This window comes from Hemitrygon akajei, chromosome 3 (genome assembly GCF_048418815.1).
Source record: "Hemitrygon akajei chromosome 3, sHemAka1.3, whole genome shotgun sequence".
Lineage (NCBI taxonomy): Eukaryota > Metazoa > Chordata > Chondrichthyes > Myliobatiformes > Dasyatidae > Hemitrygon > Hemitrygon akajei.
The window spans coordinates 52,587,606-52,615,422 of NC_133126.1; the positions used below are offsets into that span (position 1 = coordinate 52,587,606).

The 27,817-nt window shown below is 37.2% G+C and overlaps 2 protein-coding genes across 2 annotated transcripts in view; one reads left to right on the forward strand and one right to left on the reverse strand.

The window, feature by feature from the left end:
- The window catches only part of ktn1 (kinectin 1), a 184,956-nt gene that overhangs the window by 4,901 nt on the left and 152,238 nt on the right, over nt 1-27,817 (forward strand). The window lies entirely within an intron of this gene.
- LOC140723294 (TATA box-binding protein-like 2) lies at nt 19-27,571 on the reverse strand. The gene is made up of 7 exons (XM_073037895.1): nt 27,320-27,571; nt 25,385-25,818; nt 22,841-22,928; nt 13,998-14,082; nt 13,702-13,876; nt 4,281-4,375; nt 19-1,079 (listed from the first exon to the last, which is right to left on the reverse strand). Exons 1-7 carry the CDS (start codon nt 27,362-27,364, stop codon nt 1,003-1,005), a joined length of 999 nt encoding a protein of 332 aa, XP_072893996.1. The 5' UTR covers nt 27,365-27,571; the 3' UTR covers nt 19-1,002.

The following is a 27,817-nucleotide window of genomic DNA, read 5'->3' on the forward strand; positions in this document are numbered from 1 at the left end:
AGAATACTGCTAGGAAAGGTTTATTTTTGACATAATTAAATTTTTAATAAACTATGAATTACTATTTGCAATATGGAACAATTTATAATGCTTATTTTCTGTGTAATATTTTGTTTCATAAGTTTGGCACCTTTAAGACATTCAACTTCTTTCCTCTCACATCAGACAAAATTGACATTGTTACATAATTTAGGTCTGTTTATAAAAGAACATTTTAAAGAGAGGCTAAAATATTGAATGTGCTGCTCCAGAGATTAACGTTGGAATTACTACTTTCAAATTTATACCAACAGTTCGGTTCAAAATGGTAAAACATTAGGAACAATAGCGCAAAATTTACAAAATTACCTGAGCAAAATATATGTGGTTCAGGGAATGAAATTAAATTTAAAGAAACATAAATAAGATGCTGCATAACAATGTGTGTGTAGGGAGGAAATGGCACAAACACCACAAAGAGACCTAGCATTCCATTTTCAATCAATGCAGAATAACAATTAGAAAAGTTAAATAGAAAAGAAAGATCAAAACAAAAGAACCTAAATAGCAGGGTACAACAGCAAATTGCATTTAAAATCTAGAGTTCAGAATCAGAGTATAACTGAGACCAATGAAGAATCGAACGGCTTTCTGAACAATTTGGGGAAAAGTCTGAGAAAACTTGGACTTTTCAGTCTTAAAAGGAAGTGAGTTAACATTGATATCGTCTGGTATTTATAAGGGGTGAATAGTACAAATAAGTTAATAAACAGATATTTGAAACGATCAAAAGTAAGACGTTAGTTACAACATCAAGAAGTTATTATTTAAATAAATTGTGATTACTACATGGAATTAATTCCTAGCAAGAGTATTACCCAATGAGGACTATGTGAAAAGGTGGTGGTGTGAATATTTATCATCTGAATTTGTGAAATGCAACATTCAGTGTGCTGCCCTGTGCTCAGCTGTGTGTATTGATCACAGTATCTAGATGTCAGCAGAAAGGTCCTGCTTTTGTCATTATGCCTTCTTAAACCCTTTTAAGATGGGATAAATGTTTTCAAATGCTTCATAGATCTCCGAACGTACTTTGGCACCTACAGGAAAACAAACATTTTTTATTTCTTTGAGAACTACATCCTGATTATAAATTATAAAACATAAATAAAATAATGAATCAGCAAAACTAAAAAATCTTACATTGATGTTCTCTTACGTTCTGTGATAAAACCAATAGCTAATTCTGCAAAACACTTGCCTTTGGCTGAACACGAACAATGATAACACAAACTAGGAGCAGGGATAGGCTGTACAGCCCTTTAAGCCTACACTGCCGATCTACCAGATTTCCGTTTACCTCCTCTGCCATCATACCCCTTGATTACCCCGATATCCAGAATTTGTCAATCCCTGTTTGGAATGAACTTCTTGACTGAGCCTTTTCCACTGTCTAGGTTAGAGTACCTATGACTTTCCTACTTAAAGAGGTTTTTCATCATTTATATTTTCAGATATTTCAGAACATAACCATAGAGTCCTACTTAATTCAACTGATAGTTTAACTTAAGGTTAGATTTCAGTTATCTAATCTTAAGCAATCTCTTTGAGAAATAAATACATATTTTCACAGGTTATATTAGAGATTATAGAAGTATAGAATGATTACGATATGTTTCTCCAATTCTCATCTTAAGGCCACAATGGAACCTATCTCACATTACATTTACAAAATGCTGGATCCCAGATGCCAACCAAAAACAACTTATAAAAAGGTTTTTATAATGTTGTTTTAAATACTTTCTCCTTTTATATTCATGACTTCTTATCCTTCAACTCTCCACCAAGTGGAACAGTTTACTGTATCCACAAATGTCATTTGATCAAATTGAGTGAGTGTCTTTGCGTCAATTGCTGAAACAATCTGTACTACTGGAATACATAGTGGTTCAGTAACTATACAGTTACTAAAGGAAAGTGAATAGGAAAATAAGTGAGAGAATGAAAATGGAATCTTAATTGTAAATTGCAAGTTCGTACTAAGAGGATGATCAATGCACAGGAGATGGAGGACCTGGCTGCACTATTTTTTTAAACTAAGGAAGAGGTTGCTGCAAAACTCTCATTAGAAATGGAAAGAGTAGATATGGTAAAAACAACTAACAGAGAGGGGGAATCCAAAAAAGCTGGAACAATTTCAAAGACTTGGTTACTTCAAAGCACAGCCATTCACCAGATGCAATGCATGTTAGGTTACTGAAGGAAGCTGAGGTGTCGCCACAAAAGGATTTGTCATATTATTCCAGAATGCTCTGAAAATGGCTGAGATGCCAAAAAAAAGGAAAAATTTAAAAAGTGATACTGTTGTTCAAAAATTGAAGTACCTGTACCAATATACCAGCAGCTACCAACAAGTCAGCAGTCCTTGGTGATAGACTCTTACAAATGATACTTAGCGAAAAAGAATATAGACGAAGTCGTTTGAATTCCTAACGGGGAGATTTTTCGACAAACTCAATTGAAGATTTTGGTGAGGTTGATGGAGGGAATATACAAAAGACATTATCTACAAGGGCTCTGTTGTTGAGAACTGTCTATAGGGCAATTTCTCCATAAGTCAGCAAATCCATTGTCTATTATAAGCCATATTGATCTATGTATACTGAATCCAGTCATTAATGAATATCATGAAACGTTATTATTACTAGCTTAAAAATCCTTCAAAATGTTTGGTAAAATTTGTGTAAAGTTATATTCCTGTAAAACAGGCCCTTCATTCATAACCTGGGAGTCCATGTACAGATTTTCAGGGAGCATCAAATAAATTCATATTTTTTAAAAAAGGTGGTTACCACCATAGAATAATTGGTGACAGTGTGGCAATGAAATTGGCTCAAGAGGGAAAGCAGTTGTAAACCGTTGATGTTTAGGATTTGAGTGCTTTTGTGAGGTATGTTATTGATGTGGACACAGGTGGTAGGAATATTCTGCAAATTGGTAGGTTGGCAGAAAGGACAGATGAAATTTAATACAGGGAGTGTGAAGTACTGCATTTTCACAGAAAATTGGGAGAAAATAACAGACTAAATAGTGCAGTTTGAAAGGGTGAGCAAGAACAGAAGGGCCTTAATATGTTCATAAGTCTTTGAAAGTGGCAGGACTGATTCAGAAAGCAGTTAATAAAGTTTAATGGATCCTTAGATTTTTAAATTGAGTCAGGAAGCTCTGATAAATACTGAAAAAAATGCAGTTTGAGCACTGAATCAGGAAGCTCTGATAAAATACTGAAAAAAATACAGTTTGAACATAGCTGAAGTTTTACATCTAATTCTGATTACCACACCAGGATGTAAAGATCCTTGAGAAGGTACAGAAAAGATTTATACAATTGTCCAAAGATGAGGAATTTTACCTGCAAGATTAGTCTGGAGAAGCTGGAGTTGTTCTCCAAAGAGCAGTGAATGTCAAGAGAGTCAGGTGTGCATTCCTGGTTTTGAAGGGTTAAAAAGAAATAATCTACTAATAATCAAAACACAGACGTAAGTAATAGGTATGAGATATAGGGATGATGCAACACTTTTAAAGTAGAAAATTATTACAAAGTGGAACTCAATATCTCAAAGGCAGTTAGTCAATATTGATGCTTTCAAAGGGAATTGGACAAGCACCAAGGAAACTAAGATTGAAGTATGAGGAAAGAGCAGAACAGGAATGAATGGGTTGGTCTGCAAATAGCCCACATGGATGATAGATCAAATGGCCTCCTTTACTACTCTAATAGGCGTGATTTCAATTATTCTTGTAAAGTGCACAATCTGACCTGCAGCCGAGTTCATGTTTCTTATGCAGTACTTATTATTTTGACTTTAGATCACTGGGAAAAAATACTCTACAAAAACTAGACCGCATATGTACAAATTCAACTAAATTCACTTTTTTTTTTACATTTGTTTGAATCAGAAAAAGAACTATTAATAATCAGATTATGCATCTTTTTGAAAACAAAAATGAAACAGGTAACATGAAACAATACAAATCTATCAGAAGCATATAAATCCCACTTAAAGGTAAAATAGAATTTGTTAATTATCAGGCTGTAAGGTACTTCGGTGTTCGGCTATATTTCTTTATTGGTCTTTCCACACACATTAGAAACAAGTTTGTTTCAATCAATACTTCATTAAACAGGCACCAAGCAACAAATGTGCTCAATTGAAAACATGAAATTAAAAGTGAATTTACTGAAATTACTCTTAAAAACAATAGATTTAAATTAAAAAATGTAACATAATTGTTTTTACCTGTCAAAACAACCTTGCCAGAAACAAATATGAGCAAAACAATTCTTGGCTTAACCATTCTGTAAATAAGACCTGGGAACAATTCTGGTTCATAGCTGGAAGTTAAAAATACAAAGAATGAAATTTGTGAATCTGGTAGCCCTCAAATTTAATATTCTTGCAATCCAGCTAAGATTCCTAAAATGTAGATCACAGTTTGCTCATCTTCTTAAGTAGTTACAAGCTATCTGCACAAACTTAAATCTATTAAAACCAGCTTTGTCTTATTAAAAAAGGGCAAAATGGTTTTCTCAAGTCACCACACAATGGGTGACCAATCTGAACCACCAATTCTACAATATTTTCACAGCAGCCTCCCATCATCCTGTGCTTATTGCTTTGAAAATTTCAGTACAGTCCTGATTTACTGAGTAGCTGATTAAACACAACTATTTATAGCATTGAAAATTAAAGAATGGATAAGCCTTGAAAATTGTTTACTGAACATTACCGCAGTGGTCTTAAGCTTGCCAATATATTTTTACTCAGTCGAATCTGAATTTCAGTGGTGAATAATTGTATGTTGCAATTCAACCAGAGAAATTATTAATTGAAACTCTGATAAGGGAATTCAGTAAATATGCTTTGATGTGAATGTGGCAGTGTGAAATTTCTCACTTGAAAAGAAAGTGAAGTTGATTTTATATGTAAAATCAGTTACATATAACCCATTGTCTCTGAATTAGCAGATAATCAATGGAAATAAAAATGAATATAATAATAAAAGGAAAATCAAACATCATAGCACATAAAGCATATTACAGGCCCTTCAGCCCAATGTTGTGCTGACCATCTAATCGACTCTAGAAACTGCCTAGGATTACCCTACCATATAGCCCTCTTTTTCTAAGCTCCATGTACCTAAGAGTCTCTTAAAAGACCCTATTGTATCCGCTTCCACCACCGTCACTGGTAGTGTATTCCATGCACCCACCACTCTGTGTGAAAAGCTTACCCCTGACATTCCCTCTGTTCCTATTTCCAAGCACCTTAAAACTATGCCCCCTTATGTTAGCCATTTCAACCCTGGGAAAAAGCCTCTGGCTAGCAACAAGATTCAAATTCCTCTAACTCTAGAAATTCAAATGTTACCAGTATTGGAGGGGTAATGTAAACATGTTATATTATACATGAGCATTGGTAGCATGCTTAATGATTATTGGCTTCGGTCAATGCTCCAGCAATGGACACCTTTTGCTCTTGAACCCTCAACCATCACAATGCAGGTAAAAGAGATTTTGTTTAATTTGGCATAGACATCGTGGGCCAAAGGAGCTGTTCCTGTGCTGTTGTATTTGTTCACTTGTTGAATTGAGAAAATTGATGCATGCTCTTTCTTTATTGGCTGACCATTATGAATAAGTCAGTTTGGGTATGTCACACTCACTGAAAACAAAGCAGCCATGTAATTTTATGCAGTTACATAATCTCTCTACTTTTAGTGTCTGTTCTTTCTCATCAGTCTTATGTGCATTTGATAGCATTTATTACATTAGTGGGAGTTGTTACCACATTGTGGGTTTTTGTGTATTTTCCAAGCTATGGACACCTATAAAAGTAGAACCCATTTGCCTCCCAGGTACAGGTAAATTCAGTAACATGTTTACGTTTGGTTACTATTTACAAATTAGACTGCCATCTAGTGAAATTTTTAAATTTGACAGAACTATTGAGCAAATAGAACCATAGAACATTACAGCACAGAAACAGGCCTTTTGGCCCTTCTCGGCTGTGCCGAACCATTTTTCTGCCTAGTCCCACTGACCTGCAACTGGCCTATATCCCTCCATACCCCTCTCATCCATGTACCTGTCCAAGTTTTTCTTAAATGATTGGATATTGAGTTGATACTGACAGAGACCAAAATAATAAACCAGATTTTGCAGGGAAATATCAGTATTTCCCAAGCACCATTATCGTTAAGATGTATACATACAAATGGAAACTCTAAACTCATTAGGTGATCTTCACTAATGGTGTCCTGACTATGTTGTACTGTTGGAGCCCAGTATCAGTGCACGATATTACAATACTTTCCACATTATTCTTCTATGGAGTTTACTGTTAAAAATACATCATCACTGCCTACATTAGTGAATGAAGCTGAATGCTTGCAGTAACGTAGGTATTGGGCCATTTATTGTTTAATCAATTGAATTTAGTTGAGAATTTAAAAAAACTTAACACTTGAACTGTCTTCAGCCAACATCTCCAGGCACTGTGAAAATATTATCTGCACAAAATCCTACAAATGCAATGGAAGGATAAGTTAACCACCAGTATCATCTAGACCAACATCCCCCAGCATTGAGTCCCTATGTTATCCTTGCATACTACCTGACACCAGAGTACAAAACAGGTGCTCATTTCAAAATTACCTCCTGAGTGATTGCTAGGCAGACAGAGAAAATAATTCAAGGAAGCTTTCTGCACTTCCATCAGATACAACATCCCTACTAACTCCCAGAAACTTCTGGCCATTACTATTCATGGTGGAGGAGATTTGGGGACATTGAGAATATCTAGACAATACACTAGAAACACATGAAAGCCTTGGGTGACTGCCAGAAAGAGCGTAAGACCTCACTCACAAAATCAGAGTGGAAACAAGTAAAACTCGATCATGATGGATTGCCCAAGAGGATGTTTGCACAATTTAACATAAATTTTTGGAAATTTGTTTTTTTTTTGATATTTAATAGTTTTTGAGACATTGAGAAATGCTGAATAAATTTATTGAAGCTTGGCAGCCAGTTAATCCAGAGGTTGTGGATTAGTTGACCAATGAATTTTTTTTGTACAGTATACAAGTCTTATTTTCTCTCCTCAGATTATGACAGTATTTACTTGCACAAGGATGGAATGTCTCGCAGCAATCTCAAAATAAGTAGTTAACCACTCGGGGTACAAGATGAGAAGAAATGTATTCACTTAAGAGCAACTGAATCTCTGTCAGGATATGTTTCCCAACACAGATCAATAGATTATTGGAAATAAAAGGAAATACGATTAGCATAGGAAAGGCAGCCAGGTGCGAGAAACTGAATGCCCTACTCCTGCTTCTATTTCTTAAAAGTACTTCAATTGCCAGGACATCTCTTTTCATTAAAATAAAATGGAATCGTACTGAATAACAAGTTGAAATATTAGGAAGTACAAAATCAAGGAAAGCTTTACTATTGCTCTTTTGAAAGTAATAGCATTACATTTTAATTATATTAAAATTTTAAACAAAGCAATATTAAAGGGGAAGTTTAAAGTAAGAATACTTAATATATGGCTTCAATCATTTTCAGAACATCCCTTTCCACATTACTGGCCCAATGCCTCTCCTTTTACATACATGAAATATTTTATTTAAATAAAAACATTTTCTTCCTGGAGTGTGATCTTGCTAAATCCAGAATATTAACTTTGTGTATATTATTAAATATCCATTCTAAGATGTTGGGAATCAGCAGTATTAAATTCTCTGAGGTTTCAGTAAAATTAACAATTCCTGGATTAGAGTGTGGGTGTTCTGGAATACTGTAGGGCCATATGAACTTTTGTCATCTTTGTGTTTGCAAGTTACTTTGAGTGATTATTTTTCATTATCATTACAAAGTAAATATAGAACTCTTAGCAGTCTGATCTGAAATGCCAAGCTGGAACTTACTTGATCTAGGTATCTCATTGTGTGTGCCACTTTTTGTTTCTTACCGTAATATTTATTTGCATTATCATAAATTAAGCCATTCCATGTACTTCAAAGAGAAATTTCAGGATTATTTGTTATTCTTATAGTTTATTGTAGGAATTTGTAGATATTCCTACAATAAACTATAAGAATAGTTTAATATAATAGTTTAATAAAGAATAGTTTAATAGTTAATAAAGAATAGTTTAATATAGGAATTTGTAGATATCCTCAACATGTATATATTTTCCTCATGCCAAATTACCTGATTTAAAAATCAAAGTGATGATGATAGCTGGTGTTAGTGCTTCATTATTTTCCTAGCAACTTCTAATCTGTAGAATTAGTGCTCCCAAAACATACATTTCTAAATTACAAATATAATAATGCAATGATTGAACTGCACAAGTTTTTAGATTAGAGTCGTCTGCAAGCAAAAACATTCATTAATACTTCCATTGCATCAGTTGCAAATCCTCAGTTGGATGCGTGCTTATTAAGTCAAAGGTATGTGACAACTTTTCAAATCTCAGTCACCCGTGTGGTTATTCTGTGCAACTCACATAATCACTTTGCTCTGTGGCAAAAAAATTACTGTACTTCATGAATTAAATTCTTTGGAAAACTGATCAAAAATAGTGATTAAAATTCAGTAATTGATGGCGTTAAAGTAGAGCAGTTTGATCATTTGAAGCTTTGTGAAAGCAACGTTTGACATTTAAGGCAAAATTAGCACTTGTGACAAAATACTGCACATCCAACAACACAATTCATTGCTAAATTACTGGAGGAGGGGAGGGCTTCCTATGACTTTATAAACCTGGATGGTTGTCCAGTTTTTTTAAATCATAAAAAGCCTCCAAAATATGATAGTTATTTATATCAAGAAAGAATAGCTACAAAACAAAAATACTCAATCTGTTAGCAGTTGTAAAGAAATCTGAAGACTTTAGGGTGTGTTTATCCTCAGTATAAAAATTTCTGCTCCCATTAATGGGCTTATCTACCAGTAATTGCAAAGCCAGAATACAAAAAGAAACTTAAAGATTACTTTATTAATATACCAAAAAAATCACGCTTGTGAGATTTAGTGGAAACAGTATCAGTTGACTATTCAGTTGGCAAACATATTTCTTAACATCCAGGAAAAAAAGCAGCAAGAGAGAATTTCTTCTCCTCTGTGGTCTCTGCTGCTCTCCGACTCTTCAACCATGTGCTCACACAGTCTCCCTCCCGCTTGTGCCCCTTCACCTTCCCTTTGTCCCATGGTCCACTTTCCTCTCCCTATTACATTCCTTCTTTTTCAGCCCTTAACCTCTTCTCAGCTTCTGACATCATCCCCCCTCCTCCACCCACTTGCTTTCCCTCTCACCGGGTTTCACTTATCACCTATCAGCTTGTACTCTTTCCCCTTCTTTTCCGGTCCTCAATCCAAAACATCAACTAGTTATTCCTCTCCATATATGCTGCCTGACCTGCTGAGTTCACCAGCAGAGTGTGTGTGTTGCTCCAGTATTCCAGTAGCCATTTTGCTTAATTTCTGTACCTGACCATGATATTTTAAAGGTTTACATGTGTGGATCCCCATTTCTTTGGAGTTTCACAGCTTCTGGCTTTAAACTATTTGGAAATATTCAGTTCTAAATTCTTTGTAAACTATGCTCTCCTAATTGCCTACAGTAACTGCCATTTGCCATGATGGTTCAATCCTTTTGGTCAATTTCAAAGTAAATTTATTAAACTACATACATATGGCACTGTATACTACCTTGATTTATTTTGATGCAGGAATTTACCAGAAAATAATGAAATACAATAGAATTTATGAAAAACTATATTTAAACACAGACTGAAACAATATGCAAAAGAGGACAATTTTGCAAAAACAAATCCTCTAGGTTGTGGAATCAGTTCAGAATTGTTGTGCGTGAAGTTATCCACACCAATTCAGAAGCTCGATGGTTGTTCCTGAACCTGGTGGTGTGGACCTAAGGCTCCTGTACCTCCTGCCCGGTGGTAGTAGCAGTGGTACATATTTATTAATATCTCTGGAATTACACACTTCCATCTACACCATTGATAATATCACCTATCCTGGTCTGAATGAAAACATCACATATATAGTATTCTTTCCTAAAAAGTGAGTTGTTTATGTTGACAAATACGTGCAGCCCCAACACATCTGCATGGGGCCCTACTGGTTGCATACCACAAATTAGAGTATTAGATCAATATCTTTGTTGTCACCACTTGCCCAGCCAATTTCTTTGAGGTCATGAAGTTAATTTCACAATGTATGTAATGTGTAACTTTGTTTAATGCTGTCTAGAATACAGTATCAATAACATCTGGATGTTGTTTAGTCATCTTTGAATAAAAAAGTTAGCTTGTTTCTTTAGGCATGACATGGCTTTCTGAAAGTTTTTTTTGAAAGTTTTTGTTCTTAGTTATGCACTTTGGTAATATGCTACCAATAGATATTAGTGCAACTGTTTCCCTCCTTCACAAATAGAAAAGCATCAAACACAATTTTCCAGTTAAAAAGATACATGGTCATGAGTACTTTGAAAAATTATAAGCAGTGGGGGAAAACACAGCTAGTGTTAAAAGCTGAATGAATTTCAATTTATGATATTAGTTTCACAATCAACAGTCTCTCTGAAGGTAATAATCTAATGATGCAAAGTTGGATCAATTCAGTTGGTTTATGAAATAAAGTGAAATAAATATATTGCTACCACATATCACAGATCCATTATGATGCTCTTGGCCTAGGGCAATTATATTTTTTATTAAAAAGAAATTAATACATTTACCAAATGTGTTCAGACAGCTTGCTAAATACAGCCATGTTGTTTTTATTTGCTTGGCCAATTGAAAATTATTACATCTTTGGAGCTTGCACATACCGCATATTCTTCCCTCAGAGCTGATTGAATTGGTGCCCTCATTACTGAAAATATATTCTAGTTTTTAAATCAGGTATCAGTAGACTGTATTTTGAAAAAATTACAGCAGTAATTAATATAACTATATGTAATGAAAGTCTAGTTTTAAATAAAGTGACTCCCTTCTAATTTTTATCTTTAATTTAATTTCCCTCACTACACCAAAAGATTTATCGTAATTCAAATTCTCAACTTACCATTTCTCTAGCAACTTTCTACCCATCATTCTTCCTACTTTATTCTCCTGGAATCCACCATTCTTATTTTATCTTCACATACCAATTTCACCAAGAATACTGGAATAGATTGCTAATCTTGCTTTTCCTCTCTTTCTTTAAAGTTCAAAGTACATATACTAAATACCATCTTAAGATTTGTCTACTTACAGGCAGTAAGAAAACAAAGAAACCCAAAAGAATGCATTAAAAAAAAGACCGTCAGACACCAAATGTGCAGGAAAGAATAAGTCATGCAGACAATAAAAATAAGAAATAACATTCAGAACTGAAATTCACGAAAGCGAGGCCACAGCCAGGAAGCCAGTCATCACTGCAATTGATCTAGAAGCATCTTAGCTGCAGGACACAGCCTCAGTTAAGTACAGAGACAAGTAAAGCTTACAGAGCAGTCTGCTGAACACCGGTTCGTCTATCACTCCCAACACCCTGACCTTTTCAACGTGGCCTGGCAGGTAATTCATTCAAACCTCGCTTGGTGCTCAATTTTGGTCTCAGGCCCCGCTGCCTTGACTCTGCCTAGTGTTGGTGTACTGCTTTAAATTGCCTCCAAGTCACCTCCCCCGCCCACTCACAGAAGTTTGTGTTCGACACTGATCAACAAAAACTTATATGTGAAAGTGAAAAACAGATTTCTACAAAGCAATCTAAATTAATTACAAATATAAAACAAAACTAATTGATTGCAAAAGTGTTCACCCCCTTCAAGTCAGTATTTAATAGATGCACCTTTGACAGTAATTACAGCCTTGAGTCTGTGTGGACAGGCTTTGGACACTGCAATTTTTTCCCATTCTTCTTTACAAAACTGATCAAGCTCTGTCAGATCGCCTGGAGATCATGAATAAACAGCCATTTTCAAGTCCAGCCACAAATTCTCAATTGGATTGAGGTCTGGACTCTGACTGGACGATTCCAGGATGTTAACTTCATTGTTTTTAAGCCATTCCTGTGTAGCTTTGGCTTTATGCTTGGGGTCATTGTCTTGCTGGAAAACAAACCTTCTTCCAAGTCACAGTTCTCTTGCAGACTGCATCAGGTTTTCTTCCAGGATTTCCCTGTATTTTGCTGCATTCATTTTACTCTCTACAAGCCTCATTTTACTCTCTCAAGCCTTCTACAGCCTGCTGCAGTGAAGCATCCCCACAGCATGATGTAGCCACCACCATGCTTCATGGTAGGAATGGTGTGTTTTTGCTGATGTGCAGTGTTTGGCTTACTCCAAACATAGAGTTTAAACTGATGGTCAAAAAGCTCAATTTTGGTTTCATCAGACTGTAGAACTTTCTTCCAGCTGACTTCAGAGTCTCCCACATGCCTTCTGGCAAACTCTAGCCGAGATTTCATGTTTTTTCTCCCCAACAGTGGTTTCCTTTTTGCCATTCTCCCATGAAGCTGCGACTGGTGAAGCACTTGGGCAATAGTTGTTGTATGCAGTGTCTCTCCCATCTCAGCCAATGAAGTTTGTAACTTCTCCAGAGTCACTAAAGGTCACTTGGTGGCCTTCCTCACTAGTGCACCCCCTTCTTGCAAGGTCATTCAGTTTTTGAGGACAACCTGTTCTAGGCAGTTTTACAATCATTTCTTGATGATTGACTTAACTGTACTCCAAGGGATATTCAGTGATTTGGAAATATTCTTGTATCCATCTCCTGACTTGTGCTTTTCAATAACCTTTTTGCAGAGTTCCTGGAGTACTCTTTTGTCTTCTGGTGTAGCTTTTGCCAGGATATTGACTCAACAGCATTTGGACCTTCCAGATACAGGTGTATTTTTACTACAATCAATTGAAACACTTTGACTGTACACAGGTCTCCAAAAACAGACCTTCATTTATCTGATTATGGGGCTTCTAAAACCAATTGGCTGCACCAGTGATGGTCTGATGTGTCTTATTAAAGGAACGTAAATACTTATGCCATCAATTATTTTGTGTTTTATTTATAATTGAGATCACTGTAGAGATCTATTTTCCCTTTGACATGAAGGAGTCTTTTTCTGTTGATCAGTGTCAAAAAAGCCAAATTAAATCCACTGTGATTCAACGTTGTAAAACAATAAAATGTAAACTTTTGGGGGGGGGGGGGAATACTTTTTATAGGCACTGTACAGGCTCCTGATTGCAATGACCATTTCAGGAAAAAGTGTGATTAATAAGGTAATTAATAGTTAGTTGTTTTTGCTGCCAGCAAGTCATCACTGTGCTTCACCTGGAAGGACTTAGAATTTGTTTAGTTTTGATGAGATGTACATTGGAATATTTTATTTGTTTAGGTGAAAAATATTAAAAGCACATTGCTGTAATTTGGATCTCACAGAAGGAACACTGACTTATCTAACAAAGGGTTGTTGTATTAAAAAAAGACAAATTGATCCTCTTTCTTTCACAGTTGCTGTCTTTAGACTTGTAGAACCACCGCACCCTGTGTATTTTATAAAAATAAAATTAATTTAAAATGAATCCATTTAGACTTGAAGAAATGTACAGGATAGCCAGTTCTGAAGTACTATTTGTGTACCTGCTGAATTGTTGATGTGTAAGAACCAAACCTTCTAATCTTATCGGAAATTTCACATCACAACTTCCAACCATGTTCTGGATTTTAAAATCAAGAAATTTTGCTGGAAATCCAAGTTTCTGAACAATACGAGCATATTTCCTAGCTGCTAATCGAGACTGTTCTTCACTGTTAGGTTGAATAAAACAAAAAAGATTCAATGTTAGTTAAAATCCTGTACATTAATCACATGTAACTTACCACAAGTGATCTTATATTTTAATGATTTATCAGAAACAGGATACCATGCCTTTTAGCTCCCGTGCAAACCATCTTGCCTGAACTGAAGATTAGAGCTGTAGTTCTGGGTTCTCGAATTCGCATAATCACTGCAGCAAACCGCTATTTTTAAGAACAAGTCAGTAAACATAAAATTAGATCAAAATTATAACAGACTAATTGTTTAGTGCCAAAGGCAATATCAATTTTCACTTTACAAGGTCTTGTCAAGTGTGCAGAAAGTTTCTTTATCTAAAACTTACAAAAAGCTTAAATTTTGTCTATTGTAATGACATAGTATGTGCACCTGACAAAAATAAAAGCAACGGGCAAGCTAGAAACATTTTGGAAAGGAGTCACATAGTTTTCTTTTAAAAATCTACACTAGTGAGAAAGGCATGTGAACTTTATATTTTATCTAGTTAGAATAATCTCAATTTTTGTGGCCCTTTGCAAGATTGTTGATGCACCATCAATAACTCTCTCTGAGACGTGAAGGCGAGATATCGGCTTTTATTGACAGGAAGAAAGAACAAGCAATAGTTGACCACCATACTACATCCTGGAGACTGAGCCAGGCTCAGGCCTCAATCGCCTTTATACCGGGGTCTGTGGGAGGAGCCACGGTCAGTGGGAGGGGCCACAGGAGCAGTCAGCAGGGGGCAGGTCCAGACAGGTTTATGTAGTTCACCATAATTGTATTCTCTTCTACCAGCATTAAATTTTCTAGCAAAAATTCAGTTTCTATAATCTATTTTTCCCTTCAATTTCTGACATCAAAGACTTGCTTCATTCCAACAGGAGGAATTGCCCTCTCCTGATGCAGGGTCTTGGCCTGTAACATCGGCTGTTTATTCTTTTTCATAGATGCTGCCTAAACCTGCTGAGTTCTCCCATCATTTTGTATGTATTACTCAGGAATTGCCTCCTATTAGCTACAATGGTCATTATTCACTCAATGCCAAACTACTTGTGAAGCATGATTCTAGCCTTTTATAATCCCTTACATTCTCATTTCCAAAAGATTGATTTGTGATGATTGCAAGGGAAGGCTGAATGAAATTTCCTTTTCTTCAACACTCAGAACAAAGTTCTTGTGACAATCTACCTAATCTCATTTAGGCAAGCAGGATCTGCAATGCTTCTGGTACATATGGCATTGGGGCATATAGTTTATTTTTCCATGCACATTTGGTAGAAAATAAACAAAGTGGTCACTATCCCGCTTTCTGAATACTTGTTAAGAAAACTTGCATTTCCTTTCTATTTTCTATGTGTGATGGAAACTGATTGAGGAAACTTAATACTCTGTGATTCCATTCTCTCTAGTAGAGGCAAAGCAGCACAATGCATGTTCATGAAAGAGTAAGAAGCTGTAATTAGGTTGACTCCAGAGTTGAGTGGATTAGCCCAAGGAGTAATTGAGTCACCTGGGACTATAGTATTTGGAATTCAAAGAATAAGGGTGGATTTTATAGAAATGCATGAAATTATGAAAGAGATCGGTAAGAAAGGTTGGAAAGTTACTTCTACTGGTAGGAAAGACTAGAAATAGGGGACATTGCCTTGAGGTGGAACTGTTTTTCCCCATAGTAGGGAATATGTGGAATTCTCTGCCCAAGGAAACATAAGCTACCTTATTAAATACATTTAAGACACAATGAGATATACTTTTGCAAAGTAAGGGAATTAAAGATTATGGGGAAAAGGCAGGTAAGTGGAGCTGAGTCCAAGGCCAGATCAGCCATGATTTCATTGAATGGTGGAGCAGGCTCAATGGCCCAGATAGTCTACTCCTGCTCCTATTTTGTTATGTTCTTAGCTACAGACAGAGAAGCCGCTAGCTTCACCTTTTACTGATGTTTATCAGTAAACAACAGTTACTAAATCAGATGTGCCCATCTACTGCCCCCCTGGCAATGATGAGCTGACCATTCTGTCTTCCATGAGAATTCTTCACTATCATTCTGATTGTTGTCTTCATCTCATCTCAAGCTAACACTTGAGAAACCAAATGCTGCGATAAAAAAGAATGAAGCAGTGTACCCTGATGCTCGAGACTTTAATCAGGCTCGCTTGAAGTCTCTGCCAAACTACTTTCAGCACATTACCTGCAATACTAAAGGACTCAACAAACCTCACCACTGCTTATACCACCATCAAGAATGCCTACTACTCCATCCTTCGCCTGCAGTTTGGTAAATCCGTGCACCTGGCTCTGCTTCTTCTGCAGACAGACTGCAGAGTGCAGCACCGATGAAGAGACCTATGAAGAGCTGGATGGTAAAAGTGGATGAGTGGATTCAGGGTCAGTGGATTGGAACGTTTTCAAGGATTTGTCATTGGACCCAAGTAAGTTTGCCAGAGTCATCACTGACTTCAGAAGGCCATGCATGGACAACTATAAACCCACTAGAACATTTTAGGCCTTCCCCAAACAAAAGTCGTGGATATACCAGGAGATTTATAATTAAGGGCTAGACTGTGGCATTTAGGACTGGTGACCCACAGTCCAGGTATGAGCTCTGGAAGCCACTGTGAGTGCAAAAAGGCAATTTCAGACGAAACCAGAAACACAAGGATGCTCAACAGCTGTGCCAGGACTTGCACAGTATAACTCCGTACAAAGCAACATCAGGTAGCATAAGTGGCAATGACTGATCACTCCATGATGAGCTCAGTGCAATTTATACATGTTTTGATACAGAATTATTACACACCCATGAGTCTTCTAGGCTTCCCTTGACCACCAAAGGGAGGAACTATCGTGTATTCCCATGTATTCCAATGATCCTTTGGTCTCAGTATCTGGAGACAATGTGCTGGCTGTCTTCAAGAGAGTGAATCCAAGGGAAGCATCTGGTCTGGATGGAGTGCCTGGCCAAGTACCGAAGACCTCACTCTGGCAGTGTGTGGTACCCACCTGCTTCAAGCAGGCTTCAAAGATCCTCGCCACCCAGGCCATGATCTTTTCTCGCTGCTGCCATCAAGTAGATGGTACAGGAGCCTCAGGACTCGCACCACCAGGGTCAAGAACAGTTACTACCCCTCAACCATCAGGCTCTTGAACAAAAGGGGATAGCTACACTCATTCAAGGACTCTTTATAATGTTATTTCATGCTTGTTATTTATTGCTATTCATTTATATTTGCATAGTTTATTGTTAACAGTTCCTGGTGTTTACAGTTATTGTTCTATAAATTTGCTAAGTATGCCCACAGAAAAATCTCAGTGTTGTATGTGGTGACACGTACTCTGATGATAAATTTTACTTTGAACTTTTGAGCCCCTGCATCTCAAGATGAGCATGTAATTTCAGTCTTTGAAGCTGACGTCTGGGCAGCCTTCAAGAGAGTGAATCCACAAAAGGTGCCTGGTCCAGGCAATGTACCTGGTAAAGTACTGAAGATTAGTGCAGATCAACCCACTGGAGTATTCAATCCCTGGCTTCTGCAGTCTAAGCTTCCCACCTGCTTCAAAAAGGAATTGCTTGTACCGGTGCCCTAGAAGGGCACGGTCACCAACCTCAGTGATTTCCAGCCGGTACCACTTACATCGACCCTAATGAAGTACTTTGAGAAGTTAGTTATGGCATTGATCAGCTCCTGCCTCTGGTGACTTATCCATTTCAGTTTGCCTACTGTTACAACAGGGCAACTGCAGATGCAATTTCTCTAGCTCTTCACTCTGTTCTGGACAACAGGAACTCAAGCACCAAGCCGCTGCCGCTTATCATTCCACCCCAGCTCATCATCAAGCTTTGCGACCTGAGCCTCTGCATCCCCCTCTTTAACTGGATACTTAAACTCACCAGTAAGGATTGGAAGCAGCATCTCCTCCTCATTGACCACCAACACAGGTGCACCTCAGGGGTATGTGCTTCTTCTTTTGGTCACTCACTATACATATGACCGTGTGGCTAAACACAGCTCCAACACCATCTTCAAATTCATTGATGATACTACTGTTTTCGGAAGAATCAGAGGTGGTGAGGAGTCAGCTTACTGGAGTGAGATAAGTCACCTGGTTGAGTGGTGCTGCAAAAAAACCAAACTCTTGCCCAACATCAGTGAAACTAAGGAGCTGATTGTTGACTTCAGGAAAGTGATGGAGGGTCAATATAGGACCGTTTACACAGGGGGATCAGTGGTGAAAAGGATCAACAGCTTTAAGTTCCTGGTTGTTAACATATTGCATTGCCTGTGCCTGGACCCTGCACATAGATGCAATTAGAGGCAAACATGTCTGAATCTTTACTTTTAGGGGATTGAGGTGGCTTGGCTTGTCAGATTCACAAGTCTGACTTGTCACCAAACACTAACAAGCTTCTACAGCTGTACAGTTGAAAGTATTCTGACTGGTTGCATCATGGTCTGGTATGGCAATATGAATGCACAGGAATGTAAGAAACTGCAGAGTAGTTATATTATGAGCACGTCCCTTTCCTATCACTGGTGGCATCTACAAGAGGCGCCACATCAAGAATTATGAGCAATACATTATGAGCACGTCCCTTTCCTATCACTGGTGGCATCTACAAGAGGCGCCACATCAAGAAGACAACATTTCTCAAAGACCCTCACCATCTGGGCTATGCAATCTTTTCAGTTACTGTTGGGTAGGAAGTGCAAAAGCTTGAAGTCTCACAGCATCAGGTTCAAGAACAGCTATTTCCCTTCAACCATTCAGTTCTTGAACAAACCAGCAAAGCCCTTATCACCACTAGAGTTTAGCAACGGTGATTACTCTGAACACTTTGCATTAAAGTAAACAGTTATTTTTTTCTAATTGTTTACTTGTAATTTTAAGTTATAATTTGTTTAATTTATGTTTCTTCCTTGTGAATCCTGCTTTACGTGCTTGTGATGCCACTGCAATCAACTTCTTCATTGCAATCGGCAATAAACTCAATTTCAACTCCTCATTTCCAGATGCTTTGATAAACTTTTTTTGTCATATTAACTTTTGATACAATACAAACAAGATTAAAACTTGATATCTTGACTGAGTGAAAGGAGATGATGAGAGCTCAGAGTAGAGCACAAGAGATAACAAAATGAAAGAGCAGCAGATGGCAGAGACTGCTTATTTTCAATAGTCAAGGCTGAAACCTAAATACAGTGAAGAGAGAGTTGAGTCTGGAAAGTGAGAGACAGCAAGAACTGATAGTGGGGACAGTGGAAAGGAGTGAGAACTAAGATCTGACAGATGAAGAGATGGAGGGCAGGGAAAATTAATATAGCCAAGTTTCAAATCTAAGAACGTTCTCTTTGGTCCAACTCATCCATGATAACCAAGTTGCCCACGTAAACTCATCCCATTTATCTTCATTTGGTCCATAACCCTCTATATTTCCTATCCATGTACTTTTCCAAATGTCTCTCAAATTTTGTTATTGTACCTGCCTCAATTACTTTCCTCAGCAACTTGTTCCATATATGCATCATCATCTGAATGGTTTCAAGTTGCAACTATTTAGCAATATTCATTTAGCATACTTTATAATTCTTAGAGGAAATTATATATTAATAAACAGAAATAAATATAGCAAGAAATATAACAAATATAGCAATAAACAGAAAAATAGCCAGAGAAAGTAGTATGTTAGAAAGAGAAAAGGAATCTAGGAACTTCCACAAGTTAAAAAGAGCTTTCAAGTGAACATGGGTTCTCAGAGTTTGAGAAGAGAGAAGTAAAAGATACATTGAGAAGATGTTAAAATCTATTTCTAATGAAGTTCTAACTGTTACTTACTAAGTCTTAATAATGATTGGAGGTATTGTAGCTTCAAAAGAATTTTCAAATCCAAAAATTGGTTAGTGAATGTAATTAGTAGGATGGTTAAGTGAGAAACTGTGTATTGAGTATTTCAAGATCTTTCAAAGCCAAGGTGCTAGTATTATGATTATAAATATTCATGAGGTTTTTGGTTTTTTAAAAAAAACTACTGTGGGCATAGATCTAATTAATGGAGAGTGATAACAAATAAGCTGCTTTCAGATTGGAGTGACTTAAGCACACAAGTCATAGATCTCCCTCCCTGTCCTCCCTTTGAGATAACATAAAAACAAGGATCAGTGTGAAGGAAATTAGTGAACTGTAACCCACACTAGATGGCTGTATGTTATTTCTCCAAGTGTGCCTTGTGGGAATACAACTTGTGAATAGAAACTACAGTCTATAATGCAATATTAACAGGCTAAGTGATTGAGAAGATAGCAGTTAGCATTAAATGGAGGAACGTAAAGTTATTTTTTTTTTTAAAAAGGGAGGGGGATAGCATATTTTATAACTGGTAAAAAGGAAATATCAAATGTGTACTGAGTCCGTCCCAGCTCCACTGAGTTTGGTCCAGCTTGCCCCACTCCCCAGCGCTTCTACACCACCTTGCAAATTTATTTAGTCTCAAGTACTAATACATATGCATTAAGTAATTCAAGCAAACAGACCAAAAAATAATGAGGTAGTGTTCATGGATTTATTGTTCATTCAGAAATCTGTTGGCGGAGGGGAAAAAGCTGTTCCTGAAACATTGAGTGTCTCTTCAGGTTCCTGCATCTCCTTCCTGACGGTAGCAATGAGAAGATACTAGATGGCATATCCTAGATACTAGATACTAATGGCATATCCTAGATCAGGGATTTCCAACTTTTTTTAATGTCATGGACACTTACCATTAACCGAGGGGTCCATGGACCCCAGGTGGGGAACCCCCGTCCAAGATGATGGGGTCCTTAATGATGGATGCTGCTTTTTGAGGCATCAGCTTTTGAAATGTCCTCGATGCTGGGGATGCTAGTGCCCGTGATAGAGCTGGCTGAGTTTACAACTTTCTGCAGCTTTTTCTGATCCTGTGCAATGGCCCTCCCCATACCAGATGGTGATGCAACCAATTAGAATGCTCTCCACGGTATATCTGTAGAACTTTACGAGACTTTAATGACATACTAAGTCTTCTCAAACTCCTAATGAAATATAGCCACTATCATGCCTTCTTTGTAATTACATCAATATCTTGAGCCCAGGATAGATCTTCAGAGATGTTGACACTCAGGAAATTGAAACTGTTCACCCTTTCCACTGCTGATCCCTTCATGAGGAATGGTGCATGTTCCCTTGACTTACCCTTCCTGAAATCCACAATCAATTCCTTGGTCTTTGAGATTGAGAGCAAGGCTTGTTGCTGCAACACCATTCAACAAGCTGATCTATCTTGCTCTTGTATGCCTCCTCATCACCATCTGAAATTCTACCAACAATAGTCATGTCATCGGCAAATTTATAGATGGCATTTAAGCTGTGCCAAGCCACACTTCAAACTGTGTCCAAGTTATTAAAGCAGATTAAGGAAAAACAGTTGCCATGATACAACTCCAAGGAATACCACTCCCTCCACCCCCAAAAAAATGAAAATTTCACTCCAGATAAGTGAACCAGTTAAGATGGAAAATTATATCTTGTTCTCTATTACTCAGGAATTAATATTAATATACACGAGTAAATTTGTTTGCTGCAGTTGGACAGGACTTTGTTGAGTTTACTGTACGTCCGGAGCTCTTTGTGCAGTTTTATTGTTGATTCCCAAGGGATTATCTGTTTTTTGTCTTGGAAATTGAGTCTTACAGATCAATTTGATTAATTATCCTACTCCTCTGCAAGCAGAGATGGAGCTGTTTTCCCTGGAGTTTAGAAGTAATCTACTGACCTCCATAAGATTCTGAGACAGATTGTAATAAATGCTGAATTCCTGCATCATCTGGCTAAAACAAAAGAGCTTAGTTTTAAACTGTGGTCCCTTTATCTAAGATTTGGAGTATTGTGAATCTTTGGAATTCTCTGCTCCATAGTTCTCTGGGTGCCATGGCATTGAGCACAGACTCTAGGAATGAGATCAAGATTAAAATTGGATTTCATCCTGATGAGTGCAAGGTGATGCACTTTGAAAATAGTTGGGGTCTGGGAACATTGAAGAGCAGAGAAATCTTGGTGTACAAATCCACAGATCTCTGAAGATGGCAGGGCAAATATCCTATGAATAGAATTTAAAAGGAAGAAGCTTATGGTGCAGCTTTACAAAACATTTACTGTATGAAAAGAGCACAGGAGATTCAGCAAGTTGTTTCCTTGGCTGGAGTATCTCAGCTATGAGGAGAGACTGAGTAGGCTGGATTGGTTTTCCCTGGAACAGAAGCATCTGCTGGAGGAGCTTGACAGCGGTATACAAGACTATGAAGTCCAAGATAGGGTAGAATGTCGGAAACTTCTCCCCCAGAGCAGAACCAGCCAAAATTGGAGGACATAGTGTTTATGATGAGGGGCAAGAGATTTAGGTGAGATCTCAGAAAGAACTGTTTCCACACAGATGCTGTTGGAATCTGGAACGCAACGTCTGAGTAGGTGATGGAGCAAATTCTCTTACAGCATTCAAGGCATATCTGGACAAGCAGTTAAATTACTAATGCTCAATGCAAATAACACTACAGACCAAGTGCTGGTAAATGAAATTCGTCTCCATGGGTACTTAATGGATGGCCCAGACAGAGTGGGCCAAGGGCCTACTCATTTCTGTGCTATAAGGCTCTATGGCTCAAAGAAAGAGAAAGTATCAAGTCTGAAAGTGAATTAAGAGCAACTCTGATCTCATTAATTTACTCAAGACCTATGCCTTATCTTCATAATAGTTACATTATTCATGCTGTTTTGAGGAGCCATGTGATGTAGTACACTGGTGTGGGAGAAACCTAACTAAATATAGGGAAGTGAAAAAGAAATTTAAAAGGTTTATACTGCACAAAAAGAATGCAAGATTGACATTAAAGCTAAAGAGAACAAAATTACAAATGCGTAACATGACTGAACTAATTCATTTGAGAAAATTACCTTTGGATTATATTCGGCATTTCTTGCATGAAGAGCAATTCTCTTCAGTTCCAGTTTGCAGGCCAAATTAACAGTGGAAACAATATTTCTATAGAGAAGAAAAAAAGCAAAAGGTTATAAGTGATTTACTGTACTCTGATATTGCAGGAGTTGTATTCCCTAAGGATTGTATTAAAATGTTATTTCCCGTTTCTGGAATGAAATGTGAAGCTAATGGAGACCTCTAAGTAATCAGAAGGAGCTAGAAGAGCAAAGTTGGGGAGAACTTTTTGGCTAGGGCAAAAACATTAAGGTTGTAATGTAGGAAGATTTCAGCTATTCAAATATTAGTTAGTTGGTAAAATGTTGTAAAATGTGCAAATTGCATTTAAGAAAACTGTTCTTTGCCATTTTCTTAGCAAGTCCACCAAGTATGGGAGACATTTAGGATTTAGATTCAAGGAATGAAACTGAGCAGGTGGAAGGAATATTAGTGGGAGAGCAACTTTGTGGCATATTGTGGCAGCAATCATAATTCAGTTCATTTGGTATAGATTTATAAAACAGAGACAATGCAGAAGTATTTTATGCCAGAATGCAAGTTATAGATATCAAATTACATGATATGAAAAGTCTTGAGAGAATCTGTGCAAGTTTTAGAAAAACATTGCCAGGACTAAAAATTGTGGGTATGAGCAAAAATAGGATAAACTAGAAAGTTTTCATTAGAACAGTGGAGGTAGACAGAAAAGATAAAACATTGGAGCAGAATCAGGCAATTCAGCTGATCAAGTCTGTTTTGCCATTCAATCATGGATGAGTTTTTTCAAACCCATTTTTCTGCCTTCACCCCATCACCCTTCATCCCTTTACCAATCAAAGATCTATGAACTTTTGCATGAAGTACAGCTTATGACTTGAACTCCAGACCTCCATGGAACAGAAGTGAATTCAGAGCAAGAAGAGCTTAATGCTATATTGACCTCATTTCACTGTAATCATGACATGATGGGTTAAAGTTGAAGACTAATCATTTGGGATCAGTGAAGAGGAATGGAGATATTATACCATTGTGAGGAATTTAAAGGAGAGATGGGGTCAGAAGGTGAAGGGGAGGAAGATCTAGAGGGAAGTTTGTGTTTACAGAATTGGTGAAGCTTGCCTTTCAGAAAACCTAAAAGAAAATACATTTCTTTCTGTTGGAATGCATGTTGAGGTGAAGCATGAAATGGTTCTGGAGACAAAGAAAGCTTTGATTCAATGCTGCTGGAAAAAAGGTCAAGGACATTCATGCAGCAGATCATGGTAAGTTATTGTTCTAGGCCATCTACGAGTCTGACATGATAATGCACAAGATTCCAGTTATCTGCAGTAACAACAAACAATTGGTAATGCACTCTGGATGCTGGTTTGACAGTTTTCATTGGCATATATGCAATCCACATGGTCCAAGGCTCATTTATGTCTAAGAAGCTTTTATAATGGGCTTTATTTCCCTGGAGTGTAAGAGAATGAGAGGAGATTTATAGAGATATACATATTATAGAGGATATAGATAGAGTAAATACATGTAGATGCTTTCCCGAGATTTGGTGAGATTAGAACTGGAGGTCATAGGTTTAGGGTGAAATGTGAAATATTTAAGAGGAACCTCTGGGGGCAACTTCTTTACTCAGGGCTGCTGAGAGTGTGGAATAAGCTGCCAGTGGACATGATGGATATAGGTTCAATTGTAACATTTAAGATAAATTTGGATAGGTACATGGATGAGAAGGCTATAGTTTGTTGGCGGGTAGATCGGACTAGGCAGAATAACAGGCCAGTGTAGACTAGATAGGCCAAAAGGCTTGTTTCTGTGCTGCAGTGCTCTATGACTGTACATCCTGAATCTCATAAGGCCAGGGTACAGTATTTTTATGGCAGTGTTTTCATGATCTAGTGAGAGTTTTATGGGGAATTCTGGCATCGGTGTTCAGAAACCAGTTCCAATAGGAATCTGGACTTTCTTACAGCTATTTGGTATTCAAAACTGACACTTTTTGAACTGCTACAGTTCTAGAGATAGATACACTAGTGAAATTTAAGAGACTACTAGACAGGTATATTATGGAGGAATGTAAGGTGGCAGGATATATGGGAGGCAGGATTTAAGGGTCGGCACAGCATTGTGGGCCGAAGGGCCTGTACTGTGCTGTACTATTCTGTGTTCTAATGGAATTGTAGTCCCTGCTGTCAGCAACAACCAAACAAGGATCCAAAGCATAAACTAAAACAAGTCTTGTCAAAGGACCATTTAGTTTGGAAAAATGAGTTGACAATAAGCCGGTTTACTGAATGTTCTACCTTGGAGACAAAGCACAGTGGTTTATGCTGTGGTAAGAAAAATCAAGAGGTAAATTCAAGCACAAAACAGTATAGCACGAGCATCATAGAAGTATTACTTCAGAAATTCATGATAAACAAAGTGCCCTAGAAAATAAGTACAGGTTCTCTATTTAATGTATTTATTGTATTACACAAAGAGGTAGTTTTTGAAGAGATAATCTTGCTAACAAAGATACTTACTGTAACTGGGGACATATTCCAGAACTTTCTACTGGGGTCATTGGTGTTACAGGTGTCATAGGAGTCATTGGTACTCGGCAAATTGATGATGATTCATTATCAACTGGAGTGGCAGTTCCTTCATTTGTTGATTGGCATGGCAACTGGCTAATGTTTTCAGGTCCAAGTGTAATAATACCATCATTATTATTAACATCTGAGAACAGTTGGCTCTCCTTTATCGTTTGTTGCTCTGTTGTATAACTGTTTCCACCATCATCATTTTGCTGGTCCTGGTCATCAGTGAGAAAGCCGAGGTCTGCTGAAGTAAGATCTGTAGATAATTCCTGAGGTTGGAGAAGCTGAGGAGTGTAACAAGACTCCTGAATTGCTAGGTCTGAATCATATGGAATCATAGGACCAAAGACATGGGAATTATTGGTTGGGAGAACATCCTAAAAAAATTTTACATAAAACATGTTAAAAAGTAATCATATAATACCACATCATCCTCATAAGACTAAGTGAATTAACCATTATAATTGGTTGTTGCTTACGTCTGTAGGTTTAGGGACGTTCTTTAAATTCACTTCATTTTACTAAAAACAGATTGCCTGTGAACTCCCTCTATCACCAAAACCTTTAATGAATCAGTTGGTGCTCAATATTGATCAAGCACTACATTTTGTATTTGAACCCATATGCCCAAGGAGCACAAAGCCCACAACCATTCCTGCTCTTCACTATTCCTTGTTCAGCAAGGGGTAGGATTCGTATTTTCTACCCTCCACTGTTAAACAGCCTTTCAAAACTCAACAGGGCAACTTACAAATAGATACTTGCTTCATGTGCCAGAATTTGTACATGTCATCTCAACAGGCAAAAGAAAATGTGTTTTCTCAGTGTAATTGCTATTGTTATAATGGCAAATAGGATCAAATTTTACACACACAGCATGAGATGAAAGACTTTTTTTTACTGTTTGTTAGGGAAAAAATATTGTCAAAAGCACTAGGAATATAAATAGACAAAATCCATTCTACTAGCTGGCTTTCAGTCCATTCCAAGTGAGTGACTACTGGTGATGTCCTGTGTTTCTCCACCTGCCATACCAATATCTACCAGAGGACAGAGAAATAAATCATGAATAATACCAAACAACTATTCACCAACTTGAAAAACAAAGTTTAAAATCACATTGCACAACTTAGAAAATAACTGTTTGTTGCAGGCACAAATCTTCTATCCAGGAGTAGAACACTTCACTTGAACCTGCTCAGTAAAATCTGTGGCAGGGTTAGGTAGGGTGATGACATCAACTTACATGGTGGGGGGCTATTGATTTAGCCTGAAGACTACCCATTCAGCTGAGAGATTTTTTCATTAAAAAAAAACTTCTGTTAGAACAACAGGAACAAAGTTGGCAATGAGTCTTTAACTATATGAATAATTAAAGCACCTTTTGCAGATATTTTGATAGTAGAAATAAGTTTACTTTCTAAGACAGATGTCAAGTAGAATTACTTTTTAAAAAACCGATTAAATTCAGACCAATCCCGATTCTGAACTGCGGAAACACGAAAAGGTGTACAGGTACTAAAAATACACAAAACTAGAATACAGTTTTTAGTCAGTTTTTCTTTACTGCTGCCCACCTTAAACTTGATCTTTAGTAACTTTAAAATGTCTTATGCCCAGGTAGCAAGTGGTAGCAAAAAAAATCTAACTGTAAGATAATGAGTTTCTCCTTTCACCAGCTCAGCGAATTGGTAGAAAGATAAAAAATGTAATTTCGGTTTGGGATACATTGCTGCCCGACAAGTAGCACATACAAATACAATAATGATCATGTTTTTTTTAAAAAACGTGATATTTCACATGTAAAAACTTAGAGAATAGGAACGAAATAAAACCCATCGTGCAATTAGTTTTATTACAAGAGGGGAATTAACTTACATTCTCAATAGATTGATCAAAATAACTCTCCAATGTTGACTCCATAATGACTTTGTTGAACTGTTTTAGTTAGCTGGACTCGCAGGAAAGGAAAACCTTTACCCAGAATTGCTCTCGACGTCTTCAATCCACCTCAGGTGGCCTCTATTGATATCAAACACGTAAATCCATGCAGCTTTACAAAAAAAAATGTTTTATTCTACTATAACTGATAAAGATTGGCATGTGAGTTACGAAGTTACTTGTTTTTGTAGCAAGTATTGTTTACGCAGAAAACATTCACAGGACAATCCACTTAAAACTTAATTGCAAATAACTGGCGTAATTGAATTTATACGCAATATGTTCTTCCCTTCCCAAACTGAAATTTGTTTCTTGTTCATTTTATTTTTGAATGATTTTATTGTGAGTACAGTATTGCTTAATTACTCTGTCCCGCAAAAAGCTTAAAATGATCCCGTATTTTGTTCTGGACAAAGCGCGATAAGGCGATTATTT